At 44.7% G+C, this 25,609-nt stretch overlaps 1 protein-coding gene across 10 annotated transcripts in view; it reads left to right on the top strand.

Annotated features, from left to right (window-relative positions):
* The window catches only part of DYSF (dysferlin), a 794,684-nt gene that overhangs the window by 658,326 nt on the left and 110,749 nt on the right, over positions 1-25,609 (top strand). For 5 of the 10 annotated variants that reach the window (XM_069205583.1, XM_069205579.1, XM_069205578.1 and 2 more), the window contains 5 exons: positions 5,791-5,892; positions 6,582-6,743; positions 10,756-10,921; positions 13,714-13,787; positions 22,987-23,019. In XM_069205583.1, the coding sequence (XP_069061684.1) occupies positions 5,791-5,892; positions 6,582-6,743; positions 10,756-10,921; positions 13,714-13,787; positions 22,987-23,019 (537 nt within the window). The remainder of the gene's footprint in view (positions 1-5,790; positions 5,893-6,581; positions 6,744-10,755; positions 10,922-13,713; positions 13,788-22,986; positions 23,020-25,609) is intronic. The other 5 variants (XM_069205587.1, XM_069205580.1, XM_069205585.1 and 2 more) reach the window with 1 other exon arrangement.

The following is a 25,609-nucleotide window of genomic DNA, read 5'->3' on the forward strand; positions in this document are numbered from 1 at the left end:
GCAACCTCAAAAAATCTGACCCTGTTAAGGATTTAGGGCCCGGAGTACCCGTCCCAGTTCAGAGCCACAGTTCATGGTGTTTGCACCATGGGTGTTTTGTGACTCGCGCTTCTTTCTGCGTTGCAGCTGATGCACTAATCATTCACATCTAAAAATGTACATTTTTAGGGTTTTGCACGTGGGACAACTTTCATGTTGCAAATTGGTTACCTCGCAAGTCAGGTGTTTGTGACATTTCTATGGTTTGCATTCACCACTGAAGCCTTGGTGTCCAGCATCGTCACGCACAAACAAGAGTGAAACAGCACTTTCAAGCCCTCTCCTTTTAGGATTGGGCATGCGCTAGCGCATGTGTCTTGCTTGCGAGACACTGTTGTTAAAAAGAAAGGGCTAGGAGCCCGCCCTTTGCTTACCATTTGTTGGCTTCCATGGCACTCTTCTTTACATCCTCGTAATTGGTCACTGCAGGCCTAGCATCATTTCCAATCCTGTCTGTGGAGGAGGGCCCAAGCACTGATTCATTCAACATAATCAGTGCCCGTCCACTGCTCTCGATGTGATTAAGATAATATTTTGTTTTTTTTAACCTTTAGTGTCAGGCAAACATAAGGCACGTGACTGGAAAAAAAGTGCCTAGCAGAACAACAAAAAAATTCAAAGATGTATTTTCTATAGATAGATTTCTTTTATTTTGCCAAGTCTTTTTTCGTTTGCTCGTGGGCGCCGTGGGCGCCGTGGGCGCCGTTTAAAAAAAAACATTGGGCCTGCTTTAGAGTTTGGCACATGGGGTTACTCCATCACAGATGTGACGGATATCCCGTCCGCCATATTGCAATGTCCATAGGACATAAAAGAATCGTAATACAGCGGACAGGATATCCATTAGGTTTGAGATGGTGTAACCCCATCCCCTAAACTCTAAATCAGGACCATTGTTTCTTTCTTATGTGTAATTTCTGAAATGATGCTTTAACACATAACCGTGCAGTACACCCCAATCCACCCCTCTCCAATCGACGCCAATCCACCCATTTCACCTCACATCAATCCACTCCACTCAATCCACCCCAGACCAATCCAATCAACCTCACTCTAATCCAAACCCCTCCCCAATCCAACCCACCCCAATCCACCAAACCTCCCAACCAACTACACTCCAATCTACTGCACTCCAGTTCTCCCCACTCCAATCCAAAACAACTTGCCCACTCTAATCCAAAACAATCTGCCTTTCTGCTGCATTCCAATCTGCCCCACTTCAATCCAAAATAGTCTGCCCACTCTAATCTGCCCCACTACAATGTGCCCCACTTCAATCCAAAACAATCAACCCCACTCAAATCTGCCCCACTCCAATCCAAAACAGTCTTCCCATTCCAATCCAAAACAGTCTGCCCCACTATAATCGAAAACAATCCGCCTTTCTGCTGCATTCCAATCTGCCCCACTTCAATCCAAAATAGTCTGCCCACTCTAATCTGCCCCACTACAATGTGCCCCACTTCAATCCAAAACAATCAGCCCCACTCAAATCTGCCCCACTCCAATCCAAAACAGTCTTCCCATTCCAATCCAAAACAGTCTGCCCCACTCTAATCCGCCCTCTCCAGTCTGCCCCACTCTGATTCAAAACAATCTGCCCCACTTCAATCCATCCCCCTCCAATCTTTCTCACTCCAATCCACAACAATTCGCCCCACTCCCATCCAAAACAATCTGCCCCACTCCAAACTGCCCCCCTCCAGTCCGCTCCACTCCAATTGGCCCCACTACAATCCACCTCACCCCAATCCACACGCTTCATCCCAAATCACCCCACTCCATTCCACCATAATTTACCCCACTCCAATCCAATCCCCCACACCAAACCAACCCACTACAACTCAATCCAATCTACCCCACTTGAATCCAATCCACATCAATCTGCCCCACGCAAATCAAAAACAATCCAAAATAATCTGCCTTACTCCAGTCTGCCCCACTCCAATCCAAAGCAATGTGCCCCACTCCAATCCAAAAAAATCTACCCCCACTCCAGTCTCCCCTACTCCAATCCAAAACAATCTGCCCTACTCTAGTCTATGCCACTCCAATCCAAAAAAATCCATCCCACTCCAATCCACCTCACCTCCCCTCACCCCAATCCAATCCACCCCACTCCAGTTCAATCCAATCCAATCCACCCTACTCCACTCCAATTCGCCCCACACCAATCCAATCCACCTAACTCCAATCCATCTCAGTTCAGCCAACTCCAAACCACCTCAATCCAATCCACACCACACCAGTCCAGTTCACTCCACCCCTGCGCACTCCATCCAATCCACCTCACCCTATTCCAATTCAGTCCACCCCACTCAATCCAATCCAATCCACCTCACTCCAATCCAATCCACCCCACTGGAATCTAGTCTACATCACTCCAACTCACCCCCTCCAGTCTAATCCACCCCACCCCTCACCTAACAACTTCATTCCATTCCACCCCGCCCCACTCCAGTCCACTCCACTCCACTCCAGTCTACCCCACTCATTTCATTTCACCCCACTCCAGTCCACCCCACCCAAATCCAACTCACTCCAATCCACTCCACTCCACCCCAATCTAATCCAAGCCAACCCACCCCACTCCAATCCAGTCCAACACGCTACAGTGCACCCCACCGCACCGCACTGCAATCCAATCCATCCCATTACAGTCCACCCCACTCAAATCTAATCCAACCCATCCAGTCCACCCCACTCCAATCCACCCATCTCCACTGCAGACCAATCTACCCTACTCTATTCCAATCCACCCCCAATCCAATACACACCACCCTACCTAAGTCCACCCCACTCAATCTAATCCATCTAGCTCACAAGTCTCCAATATACCCCACAGCTCTCCGATCCACTCCACTCCAATCCACCCCATCCCACTCCAGTCCATCCCTCTCCAGTCCAATCCACCCCACCCCACTCCACTCCACTCCAATCCACTCCATCCAGTCCAATCCACCCCACTCCAGTCTAGTCTAATCCACCCCACTTCACTCTAAATCACCCCACTTTATTCTAATCCAGTGAACCCCACCCCACCCCAATCCAATCCTCCCCACACCAGTACTATCACTCCAATTCAGCCCACCCACCCCAAAACAATCTAACCCACTCCACTCCAATCCACCCCAATCGAATCCACCTCACCTCATTCCAGTCCACCCCACCCACTTCAATCCAATCCACCCCATCCAGTCCACCCACTCCAATCCACCCCAATCCAACCCACTCTACCCCAGACCAGTCCACCCCAATCTACTCCAACGTAATCCACACCACTACCTCAATCCACTCCAACCCAATCCACCCTACTACATCCCACTCAACTCCTTTCTAGGCCACTCTTTGCCACTGAACCGCTGATCTCCACTCCCATCTACTCAACTCTACAACACTCTACTCCCTCTAATCCACCCTACTTCAACAGATCCATTCTACAAAACTCTATTCCCCCCACTCCACACAAGGCACTCAACGACACTACCTTTTAGCCATGCTGAACAGCAGCCACACTGGTGTACAACATGGCAAAAACAATTTCCAAAACCAACAGCTCTTGTATAAGCGAGACCTCTTGGCTTTGCCAATGCTTGTTTGTTAGAAGGAGTGTGTTCCCCAAACCATTTTGGGAGTCATAAAAACCCTTCTGATTTTCATAATGGGCAAAGTACATCGGAATCAGTGAGTTTCCAGTCATAAAACCTGTGTTTCTTGCAAATTGCATGCTTTGCGACGAGAAATGAATTAACTGATGAGACCCTTACTCCAGTCCATGGTAGGATTACCTCTTTGACCATGTCTAGGGCAGTTATTTAATGCGTTAATGAGCAGTCACAAACTTAAACGACAAACCACTTCATGACCTGTCCGCTCCCCAACCACTGCATGGGATTTACACCTACATAATTGAAAATAGTTGTGGTGAACAGTAAATGAGGTGTAATTGGATTTACATCTGCTAGGTCTCCTTGCAAATGTAAATCTTGCCATTTTCAGGCATATGTTTTGTCTTTGACCCTTTACAATGCTCTGCTGCCTCTTGGCTAGGTTTGCGCTATAGAAATACCAAATGCATACACTTCATACATGTACAGACAAACATACCTTTATGACTGCCGCCCAGTGTGCAGAGCTAGGGCTGACAACATGGACTTTCTATGTATTCAAAGATAGTTTGCTTACACATTCTTTCTGTGAAATGTCCCATACGTTTACTCCTGTAATAGAGTGGGGATTAAGAGCCAGAGTCACAAAGCTAAATTCACACTTTTGTGTAAGTTTAGGATTTTTTCACAAAGGTATTTTACGAGCAGTATCTTTACGAATGCAGAGTCTCTACACATGAAAAGATACGGGCAGCCCTATCTTATATGAGGACTCCTCCGTGGTGAAGATACTCCTTGTAAAATCCACTTGTGAATAGCAAACCATCGTAAACGTACACAAAAGTGTAAATTTAACTTGGTGAATCAGATCTTAAGTGTGTTTCCATCTTTAGTGTGTGTGTAATGGAGAGTTCTATTGTATGTTAGGCTCCTTCTAGAATTTATGATTTTTAAATGTTTTCTGCATAGAGTTTACAGTCGAGAATGTGCATTCGATTGAGCAACCTATGGTGCCAGCTTGGAATTAAGCGGCAGCAGAACCAGACCAGCATTAAGTAAGGTGTCCTGGAAGGATGGAAAGCTGAGATCTGGTGATGATAAATTTAGGAGTGAAGGTCTTACATCCACAGTGGGCAGTTAAAGGAGTGATTGAGTTTCACACATTTTGGACTAGAAGCCAGCTCGTGTAACATAGAGATGGTGTGATACAGTATGTTCAGCCTTGAGAAGTGTGCATACATGAAGCGCTACAATCTTTTAAACCCTTTCTAAACATTTCCCATATGGTTACTGGTACATACAAAACAGCCTACGCTATGTGCTAACAGCACAGACTGGTATTCAGAGGTGGAAGATGCACAGATGCTCCATTTGAGGAGCTGCCACCAGGTCACCAGCAATCATAACCCAAGATTTCTGTACGGCCATTTTCATTGAAGCTATGAATAGATGTCTTCATGTCTGACTGACACTGAGTTGGAGCCCAGATATCTTTGTATGATGTTCAAGTAAAATATTTCTCAATTTAAGAGAAACACCAAGTACGTTACAAGAAACGCATAATGCGTGATAAAAGACAGTAGACAGGAGATATCCAGAAAGAGGCTTTGAACATAAATTAGACAATCCAATATATCATACTGCGATAGAGTACTTTCTAGTTGCAAACAAAACCTACTAACATCAGCAAGGTGACAATGAAGTTAAAAACAAGACAGTAAAGTATATATTGTTTTGAGGTGTAATTGCATTTAAACTGGGGATATATGCTCTAGGGATTATGTGTGATTTATTTTATATTAGTTTCATTTTCCTGACATGCTCCCTGTGTGTGCACCCCTCCTATAACAGCAGCTCCTCGCTTTGTGACCTTCTCGTTAGCAAGCCAACCTGAAAAGAATGTACATGTGTTGCTCAATTCACTACTATAAACCCAACCCCCTGAAATCCAAAATATCTCTTTCCTGCGCCCCATCATGACCTCCCTGCTGTAGCCTTATGTCTGTCGGAAACCTCGCCTCCGGTGCAGCGCCCTCTTGATTTGGAGCTAAGATTGCCCTACGTAACTGGCAAGCGTGCGTACCCTGCTGTCTGAATGGAGAGAATCTTAACCCTTGTCTTCTCGTTTTGTATCCACCATCAGTCTACAGACACAGATCTACCATATCCACCACCACAAAGAGGAGACAACATCTACATGGTCCCACAAGGAATCAAACCAGTGCTGCAGCGCACCGCGATCGAGGTGAGTGCAACACTAGTACAAGTGAGTGTCTGACCTTTGGATGTCAAATGACTACTAGCAGCAATGGGACAATTTAATTAGATCCCCCAAAATAGAGATAACTAGAAAATAAGCACAGATCTACCCTTCTATAAGATCAATTTTGAACCTGCTGTTAGATTGACGGACTTACATCAGAAGTGATTCCTAATCAATGTCTTGGCTTCAACCTGAGCTTAAGTAACCACACTTGACTCTTGCACTAATTATTACATAGTTGACAATTTCATTATTAGGTATGTACTCTCAATCGAATAATCATGGCTAAGTGAGTTCTTCATATGGAAATTAGCATTGAACCTCCTTAGATACATGCAATCAGGGAACTATCCTGGAGGTCCAGAAGATGATTTGGGAGGAGTAAACGATTGGCAATAAGTTGTCACACCGGCGTGGCGGCTCCTTTGCCTCCTCCTTTAGTGATCGTCCAAGTCCATCCTTTCCTGACGTGAGTCCTCAGAGGTGGACATAGAGGAGGAGGACAATGCACTGAGGTCAAAAGAAGCTTGCGTCACCAAGAAAGGTGAACCAGAGTTCAGAAGGAAAGCCTTGATATGGATATTATCTTACTTGACAGCTAGTCATACTTTTGGGCCAATGAAATATACTTTGAGGACCAGTTTGGTCACAATGATGTCTCTTGATCACAGATCTTGGCCTGGGGACTGAGGAACCTCAAGAGCTACCAGCTGGCCAGCGTTACCTCCCCGAGTCTCCTGATTGAGTGCGGTGATCAGATGATCCAGTCCTGTGTCATAAAAAATGTGAAAAAGAACCCCAACTTTGATGTCTGTGTTCTCTTCATGGAAGTGGTAAGATTTGATGATTTCTTAACTGAAAGCAGGGTCATCATAGAGATTACACCTTTGCATACATTTCCTACTTTTTGGTGGGCACCTTTTGAGTTCTCATTGCTCTAATCTTCTGTGATAGCAAAAGTGAAGCTATTCCCATAGTTGGTTTTAACTATAAATGCATAAGCTTGCTAAAATGGTGATCTTAGGACCACAAATCATTTTATTTCTTTGAGCAAGTTAATGTTTGGTGCACAGCACATTGATTTATATGTGAAAACTGATGATGCAATTGAACATGAGTAAACCCATTTGTACATGTAAATTCGCCTGCTGTGAGCCAAAATGTGAATTGTTCATCATTTATCTGAGTGGGTGGATGACTTGTCGGTTTTCATATTTTGTTATGCACTTTCTCACCCTGCAGCTCATGGTTGTACATGTAATCCTGTCAATAAATAAAATAAAATACAATGCATTTGTGTAGTGCACAGCTACCTCCAAGGAGGGTTCCCGGCGCTAGCTGAAGAAACACCCACAAGAAACCTAATGGGAGAGGCTACCTGAGGTTTATGCAGGAGTCGAAGAGTTAGGTTTTTAAGCTTTTTCTAAAATTAGCTTTGAAAAACAACCAGCTTCTCAAAACAACCAGAATCTCATTCCAGAGCTTGGTTGCAGGAAAGTGGAAGATCTATCAATCAATCAATCATGAATTTGTAAAGCGCACTACTCACCCGTAAGGGTCTCAAGGCCCTGAGAGGGGAGGAGGAGGGGAGGAGGTGCTGCTACTGCTCGAACAGCCAGGTCTTGAGAAGTTTCCTGATGGTAAGGAAGTCTTTGGTCTGGCGCCGGTGGGTGGGAAGGGAGTTCCACGTTTTGGCGGCGAGGTGCAAGAATGATCTACCGCCGGTTTTAGTTCTGCGGACGTGTGGGATCTACCTCCTCTTCTAGCCTTGTGAATATTGTATAGCTGGAAAGTTGGAAGAGTTTGAGATTGTTGGATCTCAGAAATCTTTCCTCGACGTAAGGCTTGAAGCGGCGCCTGAGGTAGAGGACCCTTGTGGTTGTAGCCCCTAAAGGCAAGGATGAGTGCCTTGAACTGGATCCTTTTATTCACTTGAAGCCAGTGTAGATGACGCAGGTGTTCTGACACCGCTACCCCGAGAGGAATCTTGAGAATAAGCCACGCAGCAGCGTACTGAAGGAGACGATGTATCAGAAAGGCCAGAAGCCCCAGATACAAGCTGTTGGCGTAATCCAATCTGGAGGTAATTAAGTCATGGACAATTGTCTTGCGAAACTCGACAGGGATAAGATGCATCATCCTTCTCAGTGACCTAAGAGGAAAGAAGCTGGAGACGGATAATGCCTTGATTTGGGACTCAAAGATAAGGCCGGAGTCAAATTTCATGCTGAGGGTTTTACCACAAGTATCACAAAGGGGGTACCCAATTCTGACAACCACCAAAGACTGGTTTCAGGTGTGGACTTGAGGCCACAGAACAGGGTCTCTGTCTTATCTGAGTTAAGCTTTAAACAGCTTGTATTCATCCAGTCCACCACTGATTTGAGGCAGAATTTGAAAGGGCTCAAGGACGTGGGAACTTTTTCCTGAAAGGCCAGGAGGAGTTGAGTGTCATCTGAGTAGGATACATCTCTCACTCCCCAAGACTCGACTAGTATATTAGAGAGTGTGGGGCTGAGAACTCAACCCAGTGGGACTCTGCACTATAATGGTTTTGATGCAGAGGTAAAAGGTGGAAGAAACACAGCCTGGAAGTGCTCACTGATGAAGGATTTTAGCCATAACAGAGCTTTGTCTCAGATACCAATCGTTTCCAGTCTCTCCAGCAAAATAGCATGCAAGACCATATCGAATGCCGGGGAGAAGTCCAGGAGCATTACCATAACTGGGGTGCTTGAATCTAAATTTTCTTTAATGTACTTTGAGACTTCAAGTAGAACTGTCTCCGTGCAGTAGCCAGTGCAGAAACCCAACTGGGAGTCAGAAGCAGAATGGTCAAGGGTGGAGGTGAGTCCCCAAATTATCAAGCATGTATGAAACGGGTTTCTCCGTGGTGGAAGATATTGAACCGGTGGGGAAAAAAACAGAAACAAACCAATTGTACAAATGCAATATGCTTACACAAGCATTTTTAACTGATTTGCCTGCATTTATGACTTCCTTGGGATTAGAAAAAACTCATAAGAAGGCTAGTGTTGATCTCTGTGAATGTTAGCTATCCATGCATAAAGCTTTTCTTTTGCACCTATCACTGTGGATTTTCCACCTTACAGTGGAAATATGCATTAGCATATCCAGATTGATTTCCTGTGTTTGCTCCACCTTTGATTTTTTTTCTTTGTCCAGAAATCCCTTCCCATACACATCTTATGCTTCAACTATCTATAATTGAATCCTGTATAGAAACAAATAGCGCTGAATAATTTCGAGTTATTGCCTTTGTATTGGGCATCAACCCCTGTTGTTATATGTATTGTAAAACACGATAACACCTTGCACTGAGCACGTAGGTGGTTAGTTGATATCAAAAGCCAGATCTCGTGGAATTGAAGAAGAAAAGAGGAGGCACTGGTGTGGAGCGGGAGGTCATTCCACACTTTAGGAGCGTTGACAGAGAACAGTCCTTTTCTTGATCTGGTTCTCTGTCCACGTGGGATGTGTGTACGTAGGAGTCCTGTGGAGTGGAGGGGTCTGAGTGGTTCATGGAAGCAGATGCAACTATTCAGGCAGGTGGTGCCTTCGTTGTGTGTAGTGCCTTGAATGTGCGTCTCAGGAGTTTGAAATGAGTGGTTTTCTGTATCGGAAGCGTGTGGAACGCCCTGAGTTGTGGTGTGATGTTAGTTCTCTGTGGGAACTTGAGGATGAATCTGTCTGCTGAGTTCTGGATGATTTGTAGTCTAGTGGTGAGTTACTTGGTGATCTAAGCATAAAGGATTTTCTTGTAGACCAGCTTGCTGGTGATTAGGGCCTGAGTGATTGTTTTTCTGGTGTTTCTGGTGTTGCTTGGAAGCCATTTCATTATCTTCCTTAGCATGATACGGGTGAGGACGAAGGATGCACTGATGGCGTTGAGTTGCGCAGTCATGTCCGGTTTGCTATTGATGATGATTCCAAGGTTCCTGACATGGGTGGTTGGTGTGGGTGTGGATCCGAGTTTGACTGGCCACCATTTGGAGTCTCAGGAACAGGTGTTCTTGCTGAAAATCACTGCTTCTGTCTTGTCGATACTGAGCTTGAGACAGCTGGATCATCCTCCTCACGCCTTCGGTCATGCAGGTGGTGAACTTGTTTGTTGTTAAAATAGCTTCCCACATATTATGAGAGTGAGCTAAAGACTTGTATGCATAAGGGGTAAAGTGCAACTAATATATGTTATCACCTCACCTTATAAGGGCAATGAAATTATTAGCAGCTGACCCTGTACTGTGAAATGTAAACACACCAATGCCCCTGTTTTCAAGCGATGCATGTGTTAGCAACTGTGGTTGAACCAGCATTCTCTTTAGTACATTGACTGAACCAGTCCCCCCATTGTCTACAGGGTATTGATTGTTATCATAAGTGCACCAGCAGGTACTCTGTTTGCCCTACATTAGGAGCCACAGTCATGCATTATTATCTGATTCAGTGAATGTGGAAAGAGTTGTAAAGTATAATAAGCTATTATATTGAACAATGCACACAATAATATGTACATTTGCCTATTGATAGTATGTATTTCCTGCAAAACAAATTGAAATGCTAACAAAGATATTGATGGTCAAAAAAAAAAAGAATTATTCTTTCATCCCTAAATAGGACAAAGAACTCACCCCTTTGAAAAAGAAAAATAATAAACGTGGGTTTGAAAAAAGTGCCAGAACTAACTAGCAAATGAATTATAAAACTCACATTAGGTCTTCTTATGCTGCTATGACATGTTCAGTGTTGCAGATCAACATCATGTATTTCCTTTTCAGTAAAAACATATTACATGGTTTTATTCACATTTTTCCATTATGGCAGCGTTTACCGAAGGAGGAGCTGTACACCCCACCTATCATTGTGAAGGTCATTGACAACAGGCAGTTTGGCCGGAAGCCTGTGGTTGGCCAGTGCACCATTCAGTCTCTGGAGGAGTTCTATTGTGACCCGAACCAGGATGAAGTTGATTCAGCAGAACCTTCAACAGGTCAGACTTTCATTTCCTTTTTTGAGCCAGGTAGGCAGAGGTGTCAGTTGTGATGGCTTTTACATGGTTCAGCTAGCAGTGAAGATGGTGTTAGCTGGCAAGAGGAGCCAGTGACATTTCATCAGTTTGGGCATGATGTGGTCAGATGTCATAAGCTCTTGGATGAGCCATGCAGCGTTATGGAGGATGCCCTTAAAAGGGGTGAGTGAGTGTGTAATCTGAAAGGTCTAGAGCAGGGCTTTGCGGCATTCATGCAAGACTACAATGGCTCAAAAGGCAGTTCTGAAGTCACTTTCTGATAGGAACTGTCTCACTTTCTTTTGAAGTGTGAGCTGAAACCAGGGTAGACTGTCTTGGATTTCTTGGTGATGTTTTCTTTGAGGGTGAATTTGGTGTTTGGAGTAGGTGGGCTCAAGTTTGGGCTAGTTGATGCTTGTTGTTTTGGGCAAAAAAGCAGGACAAGCTTCAGGCTGGTGCTGGACATCCAATCACTCGGGATCTGGAGTAATAGCCCCATCATCATCAGAATGGCACCCACCACCCTACAATTTAGAAAGAAACATGAGATGCATTACTTCAATGTGCCTGTTACCTGCTGTCGCCCAGTGATCAGCATTCTCTCTATGCCAATACCTCACACCTCAGAATGAGAAATAATAAAACAAATTGACTTGATGTATGCACAGCTTTAACTAAAGTCAGACTTTGCAAGATTGCCGAGGCTAGTTTTCATTAACATGTGAGGCACTATATGAAAGCCATTTCATACTCACACTCAGCCCAGCACTAGTCATCTTGTTGAGTTAAAGAATGTCACGTTTCATAAAAGACGTGACATATTGGCTTCTGAATTAAGACGAGTGAATGGAAAGGGACCTCTTTCCTTGAAGTCTTCTATTCATTAACTCTTTCTATGCTTCATTTATCAAGGCCACGGCTGGGGTCTAGTACTCTTGCTGCTTCCGTGTATCGCGGAAGTGGAGGTCGTGGAGAAACAGCAAGTCGTGGATGTGATGTCCATAGAGTCTCTGGAAGCCTCCACCGATCAAACTGCTGGTTTCAAGGGATTGAGGCTGCCTCAGATCTCCGGACCATGCCATTTGGCGTTGGAGCTTCATGGGAACCTCAGCAGATCTTGGCTATTTTGATCGCAGCCAGACTCTGCCCCCTCTGCCCATCACTCTTTTGACATTATTTGCCCTACCCTACCCCTCGAAAGAGGAAAAGAGACTTTATTGTTTGGACCTCAAATGAGTTCTCCATTTTTACATTAACTGTACAAGAGACTATCAGATGAAGGATGGGGCTCTTCAGATGCAAAGCAGGGCCCAGCAATTCAGAAAAGGATTTTGTCCAGGTGGGTAATCTTCTGCATTAATATCTGTAATGTGATGGCCCAGAAGCAGCCTCCAGAAGGGTTGAGGGCTCATTCCACCAGGGCCAAATCTGATACCAGTGCGTTTGCACACGGAGGGCCTCTCCCTGGTATTTGCCAGCCTGCAAAGTGGGCATCTGTTCCCGCGTTCATGAAGCAATACTGCCTTGACAACCAGGTGTGTAGGGATTTTGGCCATTTGGACCTGCAGAACTTTTTGTTCTGAGTTATTCCACCACTGAGGGAAGCATTGCTCTGCTATCTGTTGTAAAGATGAGGAATCTGTGGGGAGAAGTATCCATCAGAAGAACAAGTTAATTATCTTCAGTAACACAGTTTTGTCGCTGCACTCCCACTTCTCCGATCTGTGGAATGGACTCTTTTCCATCTAAAAACATCCCTGATTAGAGGTTTGCACACTGGCACAACTGGCTGTTTTTTGGGGCTCCATTCATTGGGCGCAATGCTCATGAATAAACTGGCATCAGACCGATGAAGCGGTGATTATATGCGGCTCCAGTCATTACATCTGGAGCAGAACGGATTCAATGCAGAGCGATACGCTGCCCCCTGGTGGCGTGCGGGGTCTGGGCTGAAAAGTCTTCTGAATCTAGTGTAGCACCTGGGGACATTCTGAAAGTGAGAAATCTGCAGTTAGGTAGAGTATTCACAAGAAAGAGCATTACCAAAGATAAGTAACGTGTTCATCAAGACAAACCTAGAGCTGGTGTTGGAGAAGCTATTAGAGAAGCTTAGATGTTGGATGAGAGAGAAGGCTAAATGTTAAATAGCTACAAGGGATGATTTCAGAAGTTTGCGGAGGGCAGCATCTTATAAAATACCTGGGAGCACCCAAGATGAAAGACGGAGATTGGGGAGTGCCAGGAACTGAATTTGAAATAAGGATAACATAGGGGGAAAGGAAAGTCTGGTAAGAGAGCGGTGGTGGAGTGCCAGATGTGACTTTTTAGAAAGAATTACATAGAATCATAAATAGATGGGAGAGACAAAAGCCGGGTACGAAAGGAAGATGGCGAAGGTGGGCAGTAGATGAATGACAGTAGGACAGAAGTGTTTGAAAATTGGGATCTTGGGATAGAGATTAGAGTTTGGTGTTCAAGATTAGCAGTAGGCAAATCCTGGATGTAGTTGTATTTTTATGTTTTGAGATTCAAAGCTCTTCGAACGGAAAACGCTCTGCATAGTAACCGGTGAGTGCATATGGTGGTATACATATAGGGAGGGACACGTGGAGCTATATATGATATGTATGGGTGAGCAATGAGAAACAAATGTTGGACAAACTATAAAGTCCAAAGATTTTACAATTGCCTATTCTAGGCCAGAAGTGGGTGTCATAAAATATGCATATATAGCACTTTATGTAACCAACATGTCCTTTCACTTGTGACCATAGGTGATGGTAGTTACACACCCAGAGATGATGTGCTCATTGACATTGATGACAAGGTGCCTCTCCTCCCTACTAAGGTAAGGCTTAAGATGCTGTCTAGGGGTGATGGAAGGGGTGTGACACATCTGGTGACCATGCTGCGTTGTCCTCTTTTTTTGTCTGAGCAGCAGAATTCCTCTTTCGAATTTTAATACAGATACATTGATCGTTGTGTTGCTATGAGTGAAGCTACATTTATAGCTACACCAACTGGATGGAGATGCACCAGCTTTATAGATTTTTTGGGTGACAGATAGAATGCCTAGATTGGTCCTGATGCAAGTGATACAGGATGCTGTGAAGATGCTCTGCAGTCAACTGTGGTCTTTCTGGGTTGTACTCCTCGGAATTGTGGTGTGCATATAGGGAACCTGACACATATGTTTCAGAACTGGTTGAAGATTAAGAGGAGGTACAATGGATGTAATTCATCCTTGAGTGATGTAATGACTGGCCATTGTCTTAGCATTATTGGCTGAATAACAGGTTTTATTGTCTTAAGTGAGGGTGAGTGAGGTAAAGGGGGTTTAAGGTTGGACTTGTGTGAAGATTGACATTTTCCAGCACTGAAAGGAGACTTAGAAGACCTCAAATGAGGTATGAGAGGAAAATCGTATTTCTTTGCCACGCCTGGAAATTTGCATTTCTAACCTAGATAACAATTTGTGAAAATAAAATTGTATTTGGAGCATATCTATTGAGCTCTAGTCTATAGTTTACGAAATGTGAAGGTTTTAGGATTAAATTCTGCTTCAAAAGCTTATATTTGGCCCATCCCCTTCCCCTGGCTTCTAACTTATTCAGCTCTTTTCAAGTATTTTTGCCCTATTTTCTATGATATAACTTATTGTCTTATAGACCATTATGCTTTTAAATGTAAATGTGTATGCTAGTACAGTGTGAGGTTTTAGGGCTTCACATTTTGATCCCTGTTTCATTGCAATGTGTGGTGGTGGTTTTGATTGGGCATGAATAAGTATCTTGTTTTAAGACTGTGCATGTGCAAAATTAGATTTTCTTTTAAAAGAATGCACAATGTAGTGCTGCTTTGACCCAGGTTCACAGCTTGCTGGGCTCCCAAACGTAGCACATGCTCCTACAGTTAAATCTTTCGAGAAGGCTCTTGGTTTTGAACCATTATTGCATTTGGTTTGTTGATACATTTCACAACAGTGCCTTCCCTTTTGGGGAATTTTTTTAGATGATTTCGGCAAATGTCGTATGTTCTTTTCACTTGCCAATGACACAGACATCTGAAGTGCGGGTGACGAATCAGTCACATTCTTGGTAGGGGTTAATATTGTCCAAAGTCATCATCTTTTCAGAATCACATTAGTATAACACAGGAATGTCCAGCATTGGTCCAGGAGGGTCAGATGTGTGCTTCATTTTCGTCCTAGCCACAGACTCCCTAATGATGTAGGTATGTATGTGTATGTATTTGTAGAGCGTGAAAATAGCCAATGTATGTACATTGATGTTCTGCGGATGTCCCAAAGCTCTGGCCTGGATCTAGCCCTTTTGGACCTATGTTGTACACCCCTGATAAGGCATGTGAAACACTGAGCCTTATATCTAAAAAACAGTTACATGTCAAGACATCTGTGGAAGTAAGGTTTCATTTTTTGATGTCAGAGAAATACTTTGCAGTTATGTATCTGACACTTTTAAACTGATGTTTGGCCGCTAAATGTGATGTTGAGTATTTGTGTCCTGACTTTGTAAAGCAGCCCAATACAATCACCAGTGCTCAATTTGTAAAAAAAGATTTAGATCTTGGCAGGAGTTGCGTCGTCCCTCTGGGGCGGTGGTTTCAAGTACTCCTTCAAGCTGACTGAGTTCCCCCTGCTGTATTGCCGCTGAGCTACTGACCGCCTCGACGGAGTGTTATCCATGGTGTAAGAGGGGCCCCACTGACGGGGCGGTGGGCTACTATGCTGGCTAACATTATTCTGTCCCGCCAGGAGCTAAATAGAGTGGGCGGACCGTCAAGTTGGCAGGCGGTGAATCTGACGGAAAAGCGACAGCGGGACCAGAACCGCTAAGATCTAAATCAGGCTCTATGTGCCAGAGCCAGCATTGTTCTAAACACGTCTCCTCTCACTTCCATCACTGGCACTGCCCACCTCCATCACTGGCGCTGCCCGCTTCCATCACTGGCACTGCCCACCTCCATCACTGGCGCTGCCCGCTTCCATCACTGGCACTGCCCACCTCCATCTCTGGCGCTTCCCCACTTCCATCACTGGCACCACCCACGTCCATCACTGGCGCTGCCCACTTCCATCACTGGCACCACCTACGTCTACCTGGCACCACCCACTTTTACCACTGGCACCACTCACTTCCATCACTGGCACCGCTCACCTCCATCACTGGCACCACCCACTTCTCCCTGGCACCACCCACTTATACCACTGGCACTGCCCAGCTCCATCACTGGTGCTGCCCACTTCCATCACTGGCACTGCCCACCTCCATCACTGGTGCTTCCCCACTTCCATCACTGGCACCACCCACTTCTACCTGGCACCACCCACTTCTACCACTGGCACTGCCCAGCTCCATCACTGGTGCTGCCCACTTCCATCACTGGCACTGCCTACCTCCATCACTGGCACTTCCCCACTTCCATCACTGGCACCACCCACTTCCATCACTGGCACCACCCACTTCTACCTGGCACCTCCTACTTCTACCACTGGCACTGCTCACTTCCATCACTGGTACCGCCCACCTCCATCACTGGCGCTGCCCACTTCCATCATTGGCACCACCCACTTCTACCACATGCACCGCTCACTTCTACCACTCGGCACTGCTCACTTCCATCAGTGTCACCGCCCACCTCCATTACTGGCGCTGCCCACTTCCATCACTGGCACCACCCACTTCTACCTGGCACCACCCACTTCTACCACTGTCACCTCTCACTTCCATCACTGGCACTGCCCACCTCCTTCAATGGCGCTGCCCACTTCCATCACTGGAACCATCCACTTCTACCTGGCACCACCCACTTCTACCACTGGCACTGCTCACTTCCATCACTGGCACCACCCACCTCCATTATTGGCGCTGCCCACTTCCATCACTGGCACCACCCACTTCTACCTGGCACCACCCACTTCTACCAGAGGTACCTCTCACTTCCATCATTGGCACCATCTACCTCCATCACTGGCACCGCCCACTTCTACCACTGGCACCGCCCACTTCTACCACTGGCACCGCACGCTTGCACAACTGCCCTCTGCCTATAAGGAAACCTGTGTAGACACTGACCCTTCATTAAGTTCTTTAGTTGATCAAGGTGTGTGGAAGAGGTCTGGGTGTGCACTGCAGGCTCACACAATAAAATAACCACCTACATATCTGACAAAAATGAATGTGAATGTGAATCCTCTATGCATTCGTGCGTGGTTGTGTGCTTTACAAATACACACAACGTAATATAAGAAAAACTGTAAAATGTAGCATACTAGACCGGCGGCAGCTGGTGATTGCAAAGTGATCCTTGGATCATCATTGCCCCTGCCTAGATTAAGCCCTAGAGAGACAAAAGTGCTCAAGTGGCCAGAATGTAGTTATCACATATTATTTTGTGGCGGAAAATATTTGTTGCATGAAAAGGCCAGAATATTGCAGAATAGTGTTTGCACATTTTCACACTCAGCATCTATAGCACACTCGGCGCATGTGGAATGCAGATGTTGCACTTGTGCACATGATGTGTGTCCTTTCCACGTGCGTGTCCCTCCTCGTGCATTCTGTGCATGTATTTGGATGGAAAGCGCTACAACTCATAAAACCAAGCACATTTAGAGCACAATCACAGCTTGCACGTGTTGCCTTGAGTTCGAGCTTTGAGAATCTGGCTGACACATGTTTTGCGACAGCTCAGAGGGGGTGAAGGCATGTAAGAGGCCATGTGGGAGATTAACCGGGACCTCTTACATGGAAGTAGCCGAAGGCCCTGGGCCGCAGTGCGCTGCCAGCTTTGGAAATCATGCCCGCAGTGCACGCAGCACACAGCCGCGAGGTGCTTCGACTTTACCAAAAATAATCAGAGCTGCAAACAGGAAATCAGGAAGAAAACCGGAGGTGACGTCATCAAACGACCTTCGACTGGTACGCTAATAACATTGGTGAGTAGGGACCACACAAACTCGGTGTCCAAAACTAGTGAAAGGTGAAGGCTGACTTAAGTTTTGAAAGGGAATAACGCCATACATGCCAACATTTTAGAAGAAGAAAGTGGAGGATTTTAGAAAAATAATGGGGAGAATGTATTTCTCCCATTGACTTCTACTGAGGCCTGAATCGGGTCTGTTGCCATGCATGGGACTTGAAAGTGTGCTGCTGCTGAAGGATCTAACATCAGAACTGCAGATACCTGTGCTTTATTTCCTTACCTGTCAGGAGCACGGAGAAAGCGCAAGGGCGGGAAGAAACTGCATGAGAAAAATGTGCTCTGGCCTGCAAGAGCAGGTTACTGGCAGTGAATACCACAAGCCTCTCTAAACCAATCCCTGTCCGCTGAAGCCTGACAAGGAATCGGGTTTTTGCATGCGTGAGGCAGGAGACTAGCTCTGAAATCAGTAGTCTTCCATCTGAATCGGGAGAGTTGGCATGTGTGTAAGGTAGGCAGGTTGAATCAAAAGAAACATCTACCCCTATTTTTAGGTCTAAGATAGACGGCGCATGTGCTATCTGTTCAAGGCTATGTAATCTTATAGTGGGCCTAAAGCCCGCCCGTTGCTTACCATTTGTTGACTTGCGTGGCACTCGGCTTTACAGCCTTGTAATTGGTCACTGCAGTGCCCATCCGCTGCTAGAGACGTGATTATGTCTTCTTTTAACTAGGGCCCTGCAAACAGAAGGCGTGTAACTGGTAAAAACATGCACAGCCAGACTAATAAAACTGCAAAGCTTTATTTTCTATAGTTAACTTGTTTCTTTTATTTTGCCGAGTCTTCTTTTCTCACTTTGCACTCATGTTTTGTTTTTGCTTGTGGGCGCTGTTCCCAAAAGATGATGATTAACTTGTTCTAACCATTGCAAAGCAACATTGTTTCCACATTCTGCCTCACTCCAATCCAAAACAATCTGCCCCACTCCAATCCAAATCAATTTCCCCCCTCCAATAAAAAACAATGTGCCCCACTCCATTCTGTCTCACGCCAATCCAAAACAATCTGCCCCACTCCAATCCAAATCAATTTACCCCCTCCAATAAAAACAATCTTCCCCACTCCATTCTGCCTCACGCCAATCCAAAACAATCTGCCCCACTCCAACCTGCCTCACTCCAATCCAAAACAATCTGCCCCACTCCAATCCCAAAAAATCTGCCCCACCCCAATCTGCCTCACGCCCATCTAAAACAAGCTGTCCCCATTCCAATCTGCCATACTCCAGTCTCTCTCACTCCAATCAAAATCAATCTGCCCCACTCCAACAAAAACAATCTTCACCGCTCCTATCAAAAACAATCTGCCCACTCCAATCTAAAACAATCTACCCCCTCCAATCTACCTCACTCCAATCTGCCCCCACTCCAATCCAAAACAATCTGACCCACTCCAATCTAAAAAAATCTACCCGACTCCAATCTACCCCACTCCAGTCTGCCCCACACCAATACAAAACAATTTGCCTCACTCCAATCGAAAACAACCTGCCCCATTCCAATCCAAAACAACCTTCTCCACTCCAGTCTACTCCACTCCAATCCAAAACAATCTGCCCCACTCCAATCCAAAACAATCTGCCCGCTCCAGTCTGCCCCAATCCAGACTGTGAGTGAAAGATACAATGTATCTGCAAGCAGCTCATGCGCCCCCTTAAGTGAAGACTCTTTTTCATTTAGCAGATTAATTCTGCTGTTTTGAGAGAGGAGATACACTGTAGCATCAAACAGCTCTTTTCTCATTCTTGTGAAGGGCTTTTTCAGTGTGCAGATTCATTTTGCTTTCTTGATCCTGTGCTAAAAGCATAATTTATTATATTCTGCTGCGCTCATGGAAATTCTGTGATCATTGGATCATTGAGGTATTTTAAGTCTTGGATGAGTAGGAGTTATAACTCTCGTCCATATAAACTCATTTGCCACGCTTCGGGACACCACTTTGTACTAGTGTAGGTTGCCCCGCTTACTGTCCTGATGAAGAACCTAGCCATAGGTTTTGAATAACCAGATCTTAAGTGAGTCGAAATGTCAACAATATTCTAATATTGTGTCATGGATTGTAACATTTTCCATCTGAAGGGATCAATGGATTAATGCATTATCCCATGTCACATGGACAAAAATGAGGTTTTTAGAACATTGGATATGCTGGATGCAATTGCCTGTGAACACTGCAATTCATATTTCATTGTCTTAGTTGTAAAAATTGCATTATTTTGTCACTTTTTTGCACGGCCACTTTTTTCTCACTCTTTGCACACTTAAGGAGAAACCTTGATTACTCAAGAATTGTCTATCTTGAATATATGAGATGTAATGAATAATGTTTTGTGTCTTTGGTCTGTTTATTGCTTTCTTTTTCTTCGGCGATACCCAAAACAGTAACTATGTATGTTTCAGTACATGGTTTTGTGGGAATCGTTTTTGTTGTTGTGTTAACGAGAGTAGTATAATCCGTGGGGACCATTTTGTTGTATGTGCCACTCCAATCCACAACAATCTGCACCACTCCAATGCACAACAATCTGCCCAGCCCCAATCCAAAGCATTCTGCCCCACTCCAATCTGCCCCACTCCAATCCAAAACACTCTGCCTCACTCCACTTTGCCCCAATCCAATCCAAAGCAATCTGCCCAATCCAGTCTCTCCCAATCCAAAACAGTCCGCCGCACTTCAATCCACCCCACTTCAATCCGCCCCACTCCAATCCGCCCCACTCCAGTCCTTTCCAAACCAATCCATCCTACTCCAGTCTGCCCAACTCCAGTTCAAAACAATCTGCCCAACTCCAGTCCGCTCCACTTTAATCTGACCCACTTCATGCTGCCCTACACCAATTTGTCCTACTCCAGTCTGTCCCACTCCAATCTGCCCCACTCCAATCCGCCCCACTCTTATCCAATTCACCTCACCCCACCACAATCCAATCCACCACATTCCACCCTAATCCATTCCCCTCCAATCTAATCCACCATTATCTACCCCACTCCAATCCAAAACAACCCAATCTGCCCTACTCCAATCCAAAACAATCTCCCCCACTCCAAAACAATCCGCCCCACTCCAGTCCAAAAAAATCTGACCCACTCCAATCCCAAACAATATGCCTCACTCCAATCTGCCCCTTTCTAACCGTCTGCCCACTCCAATCTGCCCTACTCCAGTCCAAAACAATCTGCCCATTCCAGTCTGCCCCACTTCAATCTGCCTCAATCCAAAACAATCTACCCCTCTTCAATCTGCCCCACTGCAATGCAAAACAATCTGCCACACTCCAGTCTGCCCCACTCTAAAATCCAAAACAATCTGCCCCACTCCATTTTGCCCACGCCAATCCAAAACAATCTGCCCCACTCCAATCAGCTCCACTCCAGTCCACCTCATCCCGGTCCAATCTACTCTACTACATCCCAATTCACCCCACTCCAATGTAATGTAAAAAGTTATTACATTATTTTAAATTTACAAAATAATATTTTTTTAATTTTGTACCCTTTTAAAACATTCATTTAAACAATCTTGTGCTGCTTGAGGAAGTCAAAGTAAATTCATTTTTTAATGTTATTTCCCTTGGGGTATTATCTCAGGTCCTTGACTCCTGTTTTATTTGAGCGGGTGCTTCAGTGCCAGTGGTTGGCCGTGTGTAGTGATGGAATTACTCCAGGTCTGAGCTGAAGTACATTACTATTGTTTTGTGCCGTTTTGGCTAAAGTAATTTTACAACTGCGGTTTGTGAATCTGAATAGGGTTAGTCTTTTGTGTGGCTGTGCATTCCTCATTAAACTCCCCTCCCCCCCAAGCCCTCTCTTAATTCCTATATACTCCCCCTTCCTTTTAGAAGTAAATATTTCACGTTTTCCAGTCAATCTCCCTGCCCCCTCACATTTACTATTAAAAAGTTTGCATACATGTGCAGAGATCTCTGCAGTCAAAGACAGGAGAAGAGGGGGCGTAGTCCTCAGCATGTAGGAGTAGGAGTGAGTAAATTAGCTATTTTAATTACACATTGAGGGAAGAATATATAGTGTGATTTGTACGCTTTCTTATTCCTCTTGCATTTCAGGAGTATATGGGGTTTAAATTATATGCGGGCAGCAAAGGAGATTCCACCGATTCCTAGAGAGCGCAGCCTTACATCGTGGGAAAGTCCAGTGGTGGAATTTCTTTCCAATAGGGATGCTATGGAAACCCAGTTGATGGAGTGTCAGGTTATTCTCTGACTATCAATGGTGCCAAGAGCTAGACTGCCAAACACTGCTGCTCTGAGCTAACCCAGATAGAGCCGGAAATGCTCTAATTTTCATCTTGAACATTGTCTGTCTGTGGCACTCTGGATCCAGGTCATTCTGTTGTGTAGCTCTTATTCACCACGTCTGACTCCTAGCATTTGAATACTGACAGTACACCCAAAGACAATCCAGTTAAGAAGTGAAGACCTTAAATATCTTAGTGGGTTCACCAGAGTGTAGCTGAAAGTATAACAAAATAAAATCTTTTAGGTCAAATAAAGAAGAAACAAGAAAAAAGAAAATCACATCCTCAGAATCTACGTGTCTTTCAACCTCTTGGGGTCGCATACAAGACTTGGGTTTGTCGAGATATTGAGAAATAATATTTCTTCCGGAGCCATCCTGGAGCTTCGGGTCCTGACATTTAGGGTTTTATCCATTCTGTGCCTTGGGGGAAATGTGTTGATGCATCAAGACCTCTACCTGAGGAGTACTCCAGGGCAACCAAACAAATCTAGCCGAAACCATGAGTGGCAACACACTCCCACTTGACCTTGATGCAAAACCATGGTTCTCAGTTGTCCTAATACGTATGCAGCAAGGCTTTCTCACTCTTGAGAACAAATGCGTCTACACCTGAGTCGGAGAAAGAAATTGACCATATCAATAAATTTTACAGATGCACTTGTACATAATTCTTTAAACAAATGATGTTATTGTTCGGTACAAGAATCTGTTTACAGGTTTTAACTTGGTTAATCTTATAAACTTACTGCAAATTTTTCCTACTGAATTGCTTTCTTTTGCGTAACTAGTATTTCAGGTGGTTTTCCAAGAAAAAGAAGTGTGTAAGTATGTGTCGGTGTAAGGGTCTGTCTGTGTTTGAGGGTCTGGGATGGTGGACTGTGGCCCCCGCAGGTGTTGCTCTTTACTTTGGCCATATAGCATAACACGTTGGGTCCTTCAGAGAAAGCGGTGCCGGTATCTATCGGTCAAGCAGGTACTTGATGCCAAACAAGTCTAATTAATCCAGAATAAATTCTAGAAAACCCTTATGCACATTTGACTGTGGAAGAGTTTCAAACATACTTTTTTCTTCATTGCTTTATTTACACTTATATGTTTTTCCATTTCTCATTCTATTTTCTGTTTTATTATGCCCATTTACTTCTTTTGTATTTGAAATCATTGTGGTAATCCATATGAAAGAAGCATATTTATTTAAAAGGAAGACGTCTATTTACCTTGTTCCTCTGTCCTGCTAGTGTTACCTTATGCGCCACATCCATAAACTTCCCACGGCAGAATGATGTACTGACATCCTAGTCCACACTCTCAAGCAGAAAGTCGAGGAGCCACAAATACTGTGACATCCCCACACGCGGCTGAGGTGATATAGAAAGACACGGGGACTCTCAGACCGCACTACTATCCGTGAGACATGTTGGTTCAAGAGCCGTAAGAGTGAAACCCCCAAGTTATGAACACTGTAGGGAAACCCCAGGATTCAGGTCACTCACTCACAGGTTATATGGAAGAGTGCAAGGACTCTCCCTTCCCTATGTGGTACAGCTCCAAGGAAAACTCTCGGCGTCCAGTCAGTATCCCAACACGAACTCGGCCATAGACGATTTGAAGTTTCACACCTGCGCATGTACACCCCTACGGTGAAACCTACAAATCGCTGACATTCGTCTATCCTCTGAGAACCTAAAACATCAAGACTCCAAAGAATCAACAAATGATGCGCTATGTAACCCATGCATAGCATGTCCTGTGCACATTAATTTCCTATGTCACAGGGCTATATTACATGCCTGGGTTTCTCTACTGAGAATTACTCACAAGACAGACTTTAATTTACCACACATGTAGTGTACTGCCACTTAAATAAACCTACCTTACATGTCTTATTGCATATGTCTTCATTTTACACTTACAAAACGTACCACAAAATATATTCATACCTTATCAATGTATCAACACTATTGCATATTTGCAAAATTTCGATGTATTAATTAACTAGGTTTGTATTTATTTAGCATAATTTTATTGTGTCATTTTAGCTCGAAGATTGATTTCTTTAAGACACATGAAGGTGTTGTTATTCCCATATTGACTTCTGTATGAGTAAAGCACGACACGCGGAGTTACTGATTTTGGCATCGAGTATCTGCAAGGCTGCTTGAGCTCACAAAACATCTCAATCTTTTCTTTCACTAACTGCCTACATTTGGTTGTGGTGCTGGTGCAGTTGTCTTGATCTGTGGATTTCTTGTTTGTGTGGTTGACTTCACTTTCAATATCTTGAGAATCCAAGGCTATTAGCATGCAGCCTTTCCCCCTTCTTAACCAGCAGTTCTCCCTAGAATGAATTCTTGCGGGTCCGGAGCCAGGAGTGGGGTACTGCTGTCACTTTGATGTTCTGATCTTCAGTCCTCTGAGCATGTACTCTAATTTTGTAGATGTGTTTTCCTGTTTTATTATATACAAAGGATCAAGAGAAACTGCTAGTTAGTATTGTGCCTTGAAATCAATTAAAAGCAAACACATAGTATAAGATTTTTATTATTGCTCAGGTACTCTAGGGACAATAGTTTGATCACCTACTGCTATTTCAGGCCAACACCTTTTCTGCTCTCAGCAGGGTACACTCCTTGGCAGATACCTGTAAGCAGTCATACCCAGTTAACCACAATACCAGATGTCACACTTGCAAGCAGAGTAAAATGTTGTATACACATTTGCCATATTTCTCTGGTTCTAGTGATGCAAACAATCCCCATGAAAAAATGGCCACCGTGATTGTCACTAGACTTTAATCAAGGGACCGTCAAGCAAGCAAAAGTTGTCACTAGACAAATGCTGAGCATTATCCACGTCAGAAATGTGGAACACCGTCTATCTGTGCTTTCATTATAGGGTAGTTATCTCTTGCAAGAACGTCAAAAACGCTTATTTTTTACCACAGGTTAGAGTAACCCTCAAAAGCCTTCATCAACTGTCGACTTACCGGCTGTCTGTTCTCTTTAATTTTTCCTTTGGAACCGCAAATATTGCAGACTCAAAATCCACCCCCGTTCTAATGAACCTAAGAAACAAGGCCTCTTTCCTACACATGGAAACTATTGTGGACCTGTGCCAAAGTGTGGGCAACCTGGTCATCAACATGCTGGCGGCACGCAGCTGTATCTGAAGATGCCCTGAACCCAGGAGATGTTATAATTAAAATCTTAGGCACACTTTCTACAAACTGAAACTCAAACTGTAAGAACACACACAGGCACTTGTTACGACCCTGGTGGTCATGAGACCGTCAAGGCTGCGGTGGTGGTCGGACCTCCGCCAATGCGGCGGTCGGGCCTCCACATTATGACTGTTCAAAAGCGCCACAGTGGGACCGGCAACACCATCAATTTTAGGCCAGCTGACGGCCTG

This window comes from Pleurodeles waltl, chromosome 1_2 (assembly GCF_031143425.1).
Source record: "Pleurodeles waltl isolate 20211129_DDA chromosome 1_2, aPleWal1.hap1.20221129, whole genome shotgun sequence".
Classification (NCBI taxonomy): Eukaryota; Metazoa; Chordata; class Amphibia; order Caudata; family Salamandridae; genus Pleurodeles; species Pleurodeles waltl.